General features: G+C 41.2%; 1 gene segment (V, D, J or C); it reads right to left on the bottom strand.

Moving 5' to 3' along the window:
* Positions 1-564: 564 nt before the first annotated feature.
* Positions 565-11823, bottom strand: LOC101719571 (T cell receptor alpha variable 4-like). The segment is given in 3 exon segments: positions 565-711; positions 10758-11153; positions 11552-11823. Coding segments are annotated over 2 exon segments (336 nt in total).
* Positions 11824-12981: the final 1158 nt, after the last annotated feature.

The raw sequence follows: 12981 nt of genomic DNA, 5'->3' as shown, positions 1-12981 counted from the left end.
ACATAAAACAGACAAATAAAAAGAATTACAATGAGCTGCAATGCTTTTTCTTATTATGAGGAAAGAATAAATCTGTGGCTATTAAAGTGACTGTCAACTTGATTGGCTTGGGAGCTGCTCAGGGGATTAATAAAGCACACTTCTGAGTGTGTCTGGGTGTATCACGGAGGCAGGACTTTGAGGACTGTATCTGATACCTGGCACTTTCTCCTCTGGTGTTGTTCCCCTCTCTTCTTCCCAGCTCCCTTGAACTAAGCATCATTGCACTGCCACTTCCACTGTGATATTTCTCCCGCAAAGTCAGTGGACCATAGACCGAATCCCCTGAAAACATGAGCCTGGTTAAACCTCTTCTCTTTTAAGTTGTGGGTGTTAGGTACTATGTCCCAGTGATGGGAAACCTATCTAATACGGGATCTTAACCAAATGTAATTTAAAAGTGGGGAGCTACATCATGAGGCTAAATTTCTACACAATCTAAATTGAGATCTTAAGGCCTTCCAATACAGTTTAGAGTAGAAATTCATCCTACACCTCTTTTTCTTCTTCTTCTTCTTCCTCTTCTTTTTCTTCTTCCTCCTCCTCCTACTCCTTCTCCCCTTCTTCCTCCTCCTTCTTTTTTTGCTTCTTCTTCTCTTCCTCCTCTTTCTCCACCTTCTCTTTCTCCCCCCAATCCTGCTGCTGCTCCTACTGCCACTCCTCCACCACCACCTCCTCCTCCACCTCCTCCTTCTCCTCCTCCTCCTCCTCCTCCTCCTCTGCCTCCTCCACCTCCTCCTCCTCCTGCTTTGCCATTTGTGGATTGAACCCAGGACTTGACACGTGCTAAGCAAGCACTCTTGCACTGAGTTCTGTCCCCAGCCCTACCATGTGATTTATTAATAAGCCAATTTAAGAGCTTTACTGAACTCAGTGAGGAAGAAAACAGAACATGGCTTGACTTCTCCATCATTGCATATCCAATTCTCCTCTCACTTTCTTGATTAAATCTGGGTACGTCTCATAGCTTACATATGCAACTTCCAATACAAAAACAACCTCCGGCAGGAAATTTAGCTCAGGGGCACCATGCCTGCCTCTCAAGGGCAAGATCCTGAGTTCGATCCCTGGTACCAGGGGGGAAAAAAAGCTCTTTTTCAATTATTAAAAAATCCCATTCTACCAAATCAAAACAGTAACCTTTCATCCAGTTCAAAGCACCTTTCTTTCCCACAAATATACACATACATAAATGATTAGGGATCTTTACTTGGACTGCCAGGCAAGAAAGGCAAACCAGAGTTGCATGGAAGAAGCCGAATCACCCCGCTGCAGACAGGCAGGTCTGCCCATGCCCTACCGAAGTCCTGAGTCGCACAAAACATGCCCAATCAGCCCGCTGGAGACAGGCAGGTCTGTGTACGCCCTACCGAGGTCCTGAGTCGCGCGGAAGACGCCTAATCACCCCGCTGCAGACAAGCAGGTCTGCCCACATCCTACCAAGGTCCCCAGTCCTGCAGAACACACGCCGAATCAGCCCGCTGCAGACAGGAAGGTCTGTGCACGCCCTACCAAGATCCTGAGTCGCAAAGAAGACACTGAATCACCCCGCTGCAGACAGGCAGCCACTTGATTCCACACTACAAAGACGCAGAGGACACCAGACCACCAGACCAAGGTACTGAGTCCCACTGTTAACGGCCCAGAGGTAGGGGCTTCTGAGCCATCGTCCTACTGCTCCTGGTCCAGAGGAAGGGGCTTCCCGGTCACCATCCCTCTGACTGCTCCCAGCCCAGAGGAAAGGGCTTTGGGGCCACCTTCTGTCCTGCTGCAACTGGCCCAGAGGAAGGGGCTTCCAGGCCACCATCCCTCCCACCACTCCCGGCCCAGAGGGACGGGCTTCTGAGCCACCATCCCACTGCTCCTGGTCCAGAAGAAGGGGTGTCCTGGCCACCATCGCTCCAGCTGCTCCCAGCCCACAGGAAAGGGCTTTTGGGTCACCATCCCTACTGTTGCTCCCCGCCCCTGGCCCACCTCACCCAGCTCAGAGGAGGTAATCCGTGCAGACGCTAACAGCCCCACGCCCCAGTCGAAATGAGAAAACAAGTAAATAAGTCTCAAAACCAGACTTCCAGATCACCTACAGCAACCCCAAAGGGAAATGAGATGGAACACTCTGATACTCAACCACCTGGACCCACTGAACTGGCAACAAAAGGGGATCTGGAAAAAAGGAAATCAGAAATAATTTCTCAGATAACAGGAGAAATTGTGCCCCTAGTGCAAGACATGATTAATAAATCTAGAGAGGAGCTCAGGAACATGATGGAATCCCAACATAAGAAACAAATGGAATCCATAAAACAGATGCAAATAGATTTCCAGGAGATGAAAAACTCCATTGAAAGTCTACACAGCAGAATGAGCCAAGGTGAGGACAGAACTTCAGATATAGAAGATAAGATTGCAATTAGTGACCAGGAAAAGAAAAATTGCTTCAAAATTATAAGGGAACATGAGAAATCAATCCAGCAGCTGCTAGATGATGCAAAAAAGAATAACATAAGACTGACTGGGCTCAATTAAGAAACAAGAGAGAGTGCAGATGACATAAAAAAATCTCTTCACAGAAATAGTGGCAGAAAATTCCCCAAGCAGGGGAAAAGAGCTTGACATACAGATAAGTGAGGCATATAGGACTCCAAATAGCCTTGATCAAAAAAAATCTACACATAGGCATAGAATTGTTAAGATTTCAGAAACACAACAGAAAAACAAAGTTCTCCAAGCAGTCAGAGAAAAGAAACAAATCACATACAAAGGAAAGCCCATCAGAATCACAGCAGACTTCTCAACACAAACCATCAAGGCAGGAAGAGCTTGGAGTGACATATTCCAAGCCCTAAAAGAAAACAGCCTCCAACCCAGATTGATGTACCCTGCAAAACTATCTTTCAAAATGGATGGAGAAATAAGATACTTTCATGACAAAGAGCACCTTAGGAACTTCATGAATACCAAACCAGCACTCCAAAGAATTTTACACAATATCCTTGGAACAGACATTGAGGATCATAACCCCAGGAAGCAAAGCAGAATGAAGCCATCTGGCATGACAAGAAATTAAATGTAAAGAGAGAGAACCCAACAAAAAGAAAAAGTCATGGCAATGACAAATCAATACGTTTCAGTTATAACCATCAATGTTAATGGTCTCAATTCACCAGTCAAAAGAAATAGACTGGCAGAATGGGTCAAGAAGCAAAATCCAACAATATGCTGCATACAAGAAACACACTTAATTCAAAAGGAAACTCATAGAATGAAAGTTAAAGGGTGGAAAACAATACTGCATGTGACAGGAACCTGAAAAAAAGCAGGAGTAGCTATCCTCTTGGCAGATCAAGTAGATTTCAAACCAACACTGATTAAGAGAGACGAACAAGGACACTACATCCTTGTAAAGGGAAGAATCCAAGAGGAAGAGATGACAATCATAAATATCTATGCACCAAATACTAGTTCATGCAACTATATAAAACAAATACTAACGGACATCAAAAGTCATATATGCACTAATACAATTGTAGTGGGGGACCTCAACACCCCACTGTCACAAATAGATAGATCAACTAGACTAAAAATAAGTAATGAAATACGAGAACTCAATCGAACTCTTGAACAAATGAATTTAACAGATGTTTACAGAGTCTTCCACCCCACAAAATCAGAGTACACATTCTTCTCAGCTGCACATGGGTCATTCTCCAAAATAGACCACATACTCACACATAGAACATGTTTAAGTAAGTGCAAAGGAATTGAAGTTATCTCTTGTATATTATCAGACCATAGTGCCATGAAATTGGAGATCCATAGCAAAAGAAACTCAAAAAATTTCACAAACATGTGGAAATTGAACAACACACTTCTGAATAACCAATGGGTCACAGAGGAAATTAAAGAAGAAATCAGACACTTCCTTCAATTAAATGACAATGACAATACAACATACTGGAATCTATGGGACACAATGAAAGCAGTCTTATGAGGGAAATTCATAGCAGTGAATACACATATTAGGAAAACAGAAAGAGCCCAATTAAACAACCTGATGCTGAACCTCAAGCTTCTAGAAAAAGAAGAGCAGGACAACCCCAAAGCTCATACAAGGGAGGAAATTATAAAGGTCAGAGGAGAAATCAATGCAATGGAGACTAAGAGAATGATACAAAAAATCAATGAAGCCAAGAGTTGGTTCTTCGAATGAATCAACAAAATTGACAAACCTTTAGCCAACCTTGTCAGAAAAAGGAAAGAAAAGGCCCAAATCCATGCAATTAGGAATGAAAAGGGTGAAATGACAACAGACCCAGCAGAAATCCAGAGGATCATCAATACCTACTTCCAGAACCTATATGCCAATAAGATGGACAACACAGAAGAAATGGAAAGATTCCTAGATACATATGAATGACCAAAGTTGAAAGAAGAAGACCTAAAAATTCTGAACAACCCAATATCAACCAATGAAATTGAAAATGTAATTAAAAACTTCTCAACTAAGAAAAGCCTGGGCCCTGATGGCTTCACTGCTGAATTCTACAAGACATTTAGAGAGGAACTGTTGCCACTACTGTTTATACTCTTCAATGAAATTGAAAGGGAAGCAATACTCCCAAACTCATTCGTGGAATCAAGCATCACCTTGATCCCCAAAGCAGAGAATGACCCAACTGAAAAAGAGAACTATAGGCCAATCTCACTAATGAACATAGATACAAAAATCCTTAATAAGATACTGGCAAACAGAATGCAGAAGATCATGAAGAAGATCATACACCCTGATCAAGTGGGATTCCTCCCAGGGATGCAGGGATGGTTCAATATATGAAAATCAATTAATGTAATACACTATATCAATAGAGCCAAGGACAAAAACCATATGATTATCTCCATAGATGCAGAAAAAGCATTTGACAAAATCCAACATGCACTTATGATAAAAACCCTACAAAAAATTGGAATAGATGGTCTCTACCTCAAACTGATAGAAGCCATCTATGAAAAACCAACAGCCAATATCATACTAAATAGTCACAAACTGAAATCCTTCACACTAAAATCAGGAACAAGACAAGGATGTCCATTATCACCACTCTTCTTCAATATAGTTCTGGAAACATTAGCCACGGCAATTAGATAAGAGAAAGAAATAAAAGGAATAAAGATAGGTCATGAAGAAGTCAAATTGTCATTCTTTGCAGATGACAAGATACTCTATATAGAAGACCCCAAGAACTCCACCAAAGGTCTTCTAGACTTAATAACCAAATTCCGTCAAGTAGCTGGTTATAAGGTCAACACACAAAAATCAATAGCTTTCCTCTACACCAATGACAGACTCACTGAGAGAGAAATAGGGCAAATAATTCCTTTCACAATAGCATCCAAAAAACTGAAATACCTAGGAATCATCCTATCAAAAGAAATCAAAGACCTCTTCTCTGAAAACTATGACACTCTGAAAAGAGAGATTGAAGATCATAACAGAAAATGGACAGACATCCCCTGCTCCCGGGTAGGAAGGATTAATATAGTGAAAATGGCCATACTTCCAAAACTGCTATATAGATTTAATGCAATTCCAATTGAGATCCCAGCAGCATACTTCATAGACCTCGAGAAAACAATCCAAAAATTCATTTGGAACAAGAAGAGACCCAGAATAGCAAAAGCAATTCTAGGTAACAGAGACATGGCTGGGGATAACACAATCCCCAACCTGCAACTATACTACAAAGCTACTGTGATAAAAACAGCATGGTACTGGCAAAGAAACGGACTTGAGGACCAGTGGAACAGATTAGAAGATGCAAAAACAATGCCAGACACACTCAGCCATCTCATCTTCGACAAAAGAGCCAAACACCTTCACTGGAGGAAAGATAGCCTCTTTAATAAATGGTACTGGAAAAATTGGGCTTCAACTTGCCAAAGATTCAAACTAGACCTATATCTCTCACCATGCACTAAACTAAAATCAAAATGGATTAAAGATCTAAATATTAAAAGAGAAACTCTGAACCAGTTGGAACAGAGCTTAGGTAGAACCCTTGAAGACATCGGTGTAGGAAAAGATTTTATGAACAAAACCTCAGTTGCCTATGAACTAGCACAAACAATCAACAAATGGGATCTCTTCTTATTAAAAAGCTTCTGCACAGCAAGAGAAACCACCAGCAGTGTGAAGAGACAACCCACAATGTGGGAAAATATCTTCACCTGCTCTTGCTCAGACAAAGGTCTACTATCTAGAATCTATAAAGAACTTAAAAAGATCAGACCTCCCAAATTTAAAGACCCAATCCAAAAATGGGCATCTGAAAGGAACAGACATTTCTCACACAAAGAAATAGAAATAGCAAATAAATACATGAAAAAATGTTCAACATCACTGGTCATTGGAGAGATGCAAATGAAAACAATGCTGAGATTCCACTTCACTCCAGAAAGAATGGCTGCTATCATGAAATCAACCAATAACCAATGCTGGCAGGGCTGTGGGGAAAGAGGAACCCTGCTCCACTGCTGATGGGAGAGGAGACTGGTGGAACCACTGTGGAAATCAGTATGGAGATACCTCAAAGAACTAGGACTGGAAGTCCCATTTGACCCTGCTATTCCACTGCTGGGGATCTTCCCCAAAGAATTAAAAGAATCATACCACAGTGATATATGTGCACCCATGTTCATAGCAGTGCAATTTGTAATAGCTAAAACTTGGAAACAGCCCAAATGCCCATCAACTGGAGACTGGATAAAGAAAATGTGGGTTTTTTTATAAAATGGAGTACTACTCAGCCATAAAAAATGAGAAATTAGAGACATTTATAGCTAAGTGGATGCACATTGAGGCACTACTCTTAAGTGAAATAAATAGGACACAGATGTGTAAATACCGAATAGTTTCTCTGGTGTGAGAAACTGAAAGTGTAAATAAGGACTAAATGTATAATAGGTAATGTGAAATAGGAAGAAAAGGGGCAAAGAGGAAGGAAGTGGGAGGGCTAGGGGAAAGGATAGAAGGGAATGGGATTAATATGAGAAAATGGAAAAATAGGAACAAAATCTTTGTAAATAGGGAGGACTGGAGGGGTTGAAGGGAGGGCTGGGCAAGGGTGAAAAATAAGAACCAAGAGAGACTATGTAAAGGTGCAAATTTCCAATGATGAATGTCATTATATTGTATACCTAAAATGTACCAATGATTAGAATGAATAATTGATAATGTAAAATAGGAAGAAAAGGTCCAAAGGGGTAGGGGTATTGGGAGGGGCACGGGAAAGGAAAGAAGGGAAAGGAAAAAATGCTGAGAAATGGAAAAAATGGAAATAAAGTCTTTGTAAATAGGGAAGGGTGGAGGGGGTGAAGGGAGGGCTAGGAATGGGGAAAAAGAAGAACCAAGATGCATTATGTAAAGGTACAATTCCCAATGAGAAATGTAATTGTGTTGTGTACCTACAATGTACCAATAAAAGAATTTAATACAAAAAAAAGAAAGGAAAACCACTAAAATATTTTTGGTGAAGTGCAAAAGAAAGTCAATGCCACAGAAGGGTTATGAGCACCCTCTGAGCAAATCGTTCCACATTCTGGAATTGAGAGCTCTCAGAAAAATGCTGCCTCTTCACGCCATCGCTTTAAAACAAAGGCTCCCTGCTTGCAAGCCCTTGTCACTCACATGGGCCTCCAGTTGGCTTCTACTTTTTTATTATTTCATTCTTAAATAATAGAGAAATGCAAGAATCTGCAGAAATTTGGAGGAGGCCTGCAATATGAAGGAAGATCAACATGTAAAAATGGTTTATTTTTCATCCAACACACATAAATATCGCATTGTTTCTCTTATGTGAGAAACCAAAAGGATAAACAAGGTTCAAAATGTATAATAAACATTGGGAAATAGGAAGAAAAAGCTCAAATAGGAAAGGCATCAAGAGAAAGGGGAGGAGAGAGGAAGGAAAGAAAAAGAGAAAAAACAGAGAAGGGAAAAATGGAAATAAAGCTTTTGTAAATAAAGAAGAGAAAGGGGTTTGAAGGGACAGGAGGGGGTTGAGAATAAAGAAGAATCAAGATATGTCATGTACAGGCTACAGATTCCCTATGATGAATGGGATCATTATGTATGTCTAAAATGTACCAATAAAATTAATTTAAATAAATACGTAAAAGTTTTTCAGAGATGCCAAAGACAATAGGGATAATTCAATGAACAGAATAACACTACAAAATTCTAATTGACAGTTTGTAAAAAATATAGCTGAAAAAGCAGACCATATCAGAACAAGAGTGTAACTGGGCTTTTACTGAGAGGTCTGTAGCAAGATGGAGAATGTAACAGAATCAGGTACACTGGGGAATTTGTTAACAGATGGATAGTAGGATAAAAATGGGGAATAGGGATCAATTAGAAAGTCCATAGAAAAGGAAAAGCAGTACAAGAAAGGATATTAATTGTAGTATTATGTGCTGCTTACTTGTGGTTAACTATATTTTATTGCTCTACCCTCCCTGTTACTGATTTTCAACTTTGAGAATTAACTACTCAGAAGATATGATCTAACATTCGAAAGACTAACATCCAATACTCTCTAAAGTCTTGGCTCAAAAGGCCTTTAACTCTTGCCTTACACATGATTATTTTATTACCTATACATAATTAATATCCTTCTAAAGGGTGAAAAGATACCACAATGTAACCTATAGTTATCTAAGGATATTGAAATTTGGGGAATTTTAATTTGTTTATCCATGTTTTTCATCACAGTTTTCTAGATCTTCTACAATAACAATTTTAGTAGTCTGTTACACAGCTGACCTGCGGTGAATCATGCTTCACCTTTCAACCATGGAAGATGACTGGGGACGGGGGGTGCTAGGGATTGGACCCAGGGAGGTTTGCACTGAGCTGCAGACCAAACTCTTTAGTCACATACCTCAAATTCAAACTCAAGAATGGCTGCTCCAAAGCTAGTTGTTTTTCAGGTCTGCTTTACTACCTTGGGCACATAACACAAACGAAGCACAAGTAGAGATCTGAGCTTTCCAATGTTAATCCCTCTGCCTTTTCCACAATACTCAGCCAAAGTGATTAACATGCAGATTCCATTCATAAAACTGAACCTAAAACACAGCCTGCTTTGTATCTTCACACCTGGAAAGAGCTTGGATCTTAACACTGGCTCCCCTCTCCCTGACATGGCTCTTTCCCTCTAGACCATAACCATGGCCTCATCCAATCAAGATCATTGCCCACAGCCCAGCATATTGTCTTCCTCAGATAATCCCACAGCCTCTGTGACATGGGCATTTATTTCTTGAATAGATGGAAACATTACAGAGAATCCCTCAGTGCTCATGACAGTTCCACAGATCTGCACAAAGGCTGCCTGGGTGTTTGGAGATCACCCTGAACTTCCTGTGAAAAGGTGTCTGAATCTCAGCCTTTAGATCTGTGGTGTGCAAAGAGGTACATTTCCAGTGAGCTGTGTCTTCCTTATTTTCTTCATTGAGAGGATGGGAAGCAGAGATCCTGCCTTTTTCAAGCTATTGCCTAAACTCCATGAAGTACTAAAAACAGTGATCCTCTGAAGTGCGCTAGGGAGGCTGGGAATGTAGCTCGGTGGTACAGTGCTTGCCTGGCCTATATAATAGGCCATGGGTTCATGGGGTCAGGGATTTAGCTCAGTGGTGCCGCCGCCTGCCTCACAAGTGCAAGGCCTTGAGTTCGATCCCCAGCACCAAAAAGAAAGCAAGTGCCCTGGAGAGGTGACCTGGCTACATCCTGGACATTTGGTGGCCAGGACCCTGCTCTACTTATTGCAGGTTCCTCACCCTCATGTAGAAAAATGTTACTCAAAGGAGATGAATTTGTAGGCTCTAGCACTATAAAGATTTTTTTCTTTCCACAATACCTCTCCACAAGCAAACTCTAAGATGAACTAGATAGAAATACCCTCCCATCCCATGGTTTAGCCCTATCAGTCTTAATGGAAAATATCATCAAATATTGCTTTATCTGTTACCAAAATAAGAGGAAAACTCCCACTAAAAAAAAAAAAAAAAAAAAAAAACTCATGGTCCTGGCGAAACCAGAAGTCCACTAGCAAATTCCAGCAGGCAAGGACTCAACTCTGAAAATTAATAATGACCCAGATTCTGTTTCTGATTCAACTATTGCAAAAATAGTTTATAACTCCACTCAGAAGCCAGTCTCCTCTACCATCATCCCTTCCACACCAATCACAAATAGCCAGTGAGACAGAAGGGAGAAAAAGACAGGCAACAGAGAAATCTCAGAAGACACGTGGAAACGAGCTTGTACATACTTCATTGTGGCCACAGAAATGTTCACATTTTGGGTGTAATAAATAATAAACTGATAACCAAAGTTTTTTAAAATGTAAGAATAGATATTTTCCACATTGTGTGTGGTGTCCAATTAAACATGTGTAGTGTGTCTGTAGTATGTGTATGTGTGTATGTGTATGTGTGTGTGTGTTTATGTGCAAAATGAGGCACGCCAGCACTCTACGCAGAAAGAGCGTAAAAATCACCAATTACCTCATTTTGCATAGTTGAGTGGTAAGGGACAATGGTGGAATAAAGACATTGCACTGAATCCCCTTTTAATAATACACCACATAAATGAAATATCTCTTTAAAAATAAATAACAGGAGATGTTTAAATAGTGCAAGAATTATTTTACAAACACCTTAAAAAATGAAATTTTAGAAAGCCCTGCTTTGGGGCTTCTTCCCAGGGATGACTGCCACCCAACAGAGGGATACTGCACAGGTGCAGGGCCAGATGTCTCACTGTGCTCCACGCACGATGCAGTAGTACACACCAGTGTCTCTCAGAGCAACGTGGCGCAGGCTCAGGGTGCTGGACTTCCTATCTTCAGGGATAAACAGAGATGCTACTTCATTTGCCCCATTTGTCTTATATCCTTGAATAACAAAGCGTGGTCCCTGGTGGTGGACCTGTCGGTACCAGAAGATGTACTCATTTGTAGCAATGTTGGGGTGGTTACAGGTCAAGTTCACGTCTTGGCCCTCATAGGAGTCCATGGAGATGGGCTGAGTGGTCTCAGCAAGGCTCCCGGTGCCTGTGGGGGTGAACACAATGCTGGTGCCTGTCCTGGAACAAGGTGGATCGCAAGGCCCCACTCAGCTCCCCAATGGCTCTCTCTCCCAGTCGAATCCACCCTATCCCTGACTTCCCCACAATACACATACACACACAATTTACTTCTCATTTGTGTCCCAGGATAAAAAAAATAGTCTTTATATGTATTCCAGGGAGACCTAGGTCTACATACGCAGAGTTAGCAGTTCTGCTTTCTCCCTCCCTTGGATGAACCTAGAGCTGCCAGGAGAAAAATACAACTCAAAGCTTTCCCTCAACATCTTGGATAAAGAGCAATTGGGAGCAGGCCAGGAAAAAAACCTCTGCTCAACATCCTCAGGCCCAGATCCAAATTCTGCTTAGTCCTAAGTAACTCACCCAGGATCAGGAGCACAATCACTCTTGTCACCCGCTTCATATTTCAGGAGTATGGTAGGGATGAAGTTCTAGGCTCTTTTGCTGAGTCTGGGCCTCAGCTGAGGTAGGAGCCAAGGAAGACCAAAGCATAGCAGCAGCTGCCATGGCCCACGCTAGCAACTGTCACCTGGGGCTGTCCCCAGAAGAACAACCAATCAAGGCAGCAGCTCCACAGAGTGCAGTTTCCATTCAAGATTCAGCTGATCCCCCACAAAGGATGAGGGATAAAAACTGCCAGCACAAGAGCCTAGTAGCCCAAATTTCATTTTAGATCATTGTTGAGGTCTAACTGCTTATGATTGGGTCTGAATGGAGCAAATCCAATAAAACCTCAATTCCCTTAGGCTCCTTTGCCCCCATCCTTTTTGCACAGCCACAGAGGGAGGTCATCTACTGTAGTCGTCTGACATCATGGACTCATGGACACTCGTGGCTTGGGCAAAACCCACCTGACCTGGTACTTTATGCCCTGAAATGCTCCACTAATCCTTAGGTAGCCAAGATGAGGCAAGGAATTGTAATCTTATTCCAAAACAACTACAAATGAAGCAGTCTGAACTGGGTCTCCCAGCTCCTGACACCCTGCAGTCCTTTTATGATCCACCCAAGTCCACATCTAACATCTGCTTCTCAGACCCAATTTAACAAATCTCAGCCATAAAGAAGGACACATTTGAGTCATTTATAGGAAAAGGGTGCCTCTAGAGATCATAAGGCTGAGTAAAATACATCAGACAAAGATGGTCAAATGTCATGTGGTTTCCCCTATATGAGAAAGTATAAATAATTTAAAGAGGAAAATAAAAGGAAAGTGATAAGAACAGAGAGACTTTATGGAGATGGGAAAAGGATCTATGGAAAGGGGAGACAGGAGGGAAGAGAGAGGAAAGGAAACAGAAAGGATCAAGATGCAACATGTATGTAGCAATCGCTCGCAAATGAAAACTAATAAACAAGTAAACATTTATGGGAAACTACAAAAAATACATACAAAATATATTTCAGAAATCTAAAGGAAAAGATTTTAAATATCTTCATGAAGAAATAATAAATGTTTGAAGAGATATATTTACCTTGATCTAATTAAACACCACACAATTTACACCTGCATCAAAACATCACATGGCACTCCATAAACATGTGTAACTTTCATAGTTTTATGTCTCAGCTGAAAATAATTTAAATTAAAAAGAGTGTAGCCGGAGATTTAGCCCAGTGGTTTCACCACCTGCTGCGCAAGCGCAAGGACCCGAGTTCGATCCCCAGTACCAAAAAAAAAAACACAAAAAGAGTGTAAAAAGAGTTAAGGTGTTATGTACACGCATCAACTCCCCAGGATGAATTGTAATCTTTATGTACTGGAAATTGTACTAATAAAACTTTAAAAAAAG

This window comes from Heterocephalus glaber, unplaced genomic scaffold (genome assembly GCF_053883595.1).
Source record: "Heterocephalus glaber isolate CG9 unplaced genomic scaffold, H.glaber_assembly_v1.0 deba00001662, whole genome shotgun sequence".
NCBI classification, from domain to species: Eukaryota; Metazoa; Chordata; class Mammalia; order Rodentia; family Bathyergidae; genus Heterocephalus; species Heterocephalus glaber.
Note: the sequence above shows the minus strand (reverse complement) of the source record. Positions and strands in the feature narration are given on the sequence as shown.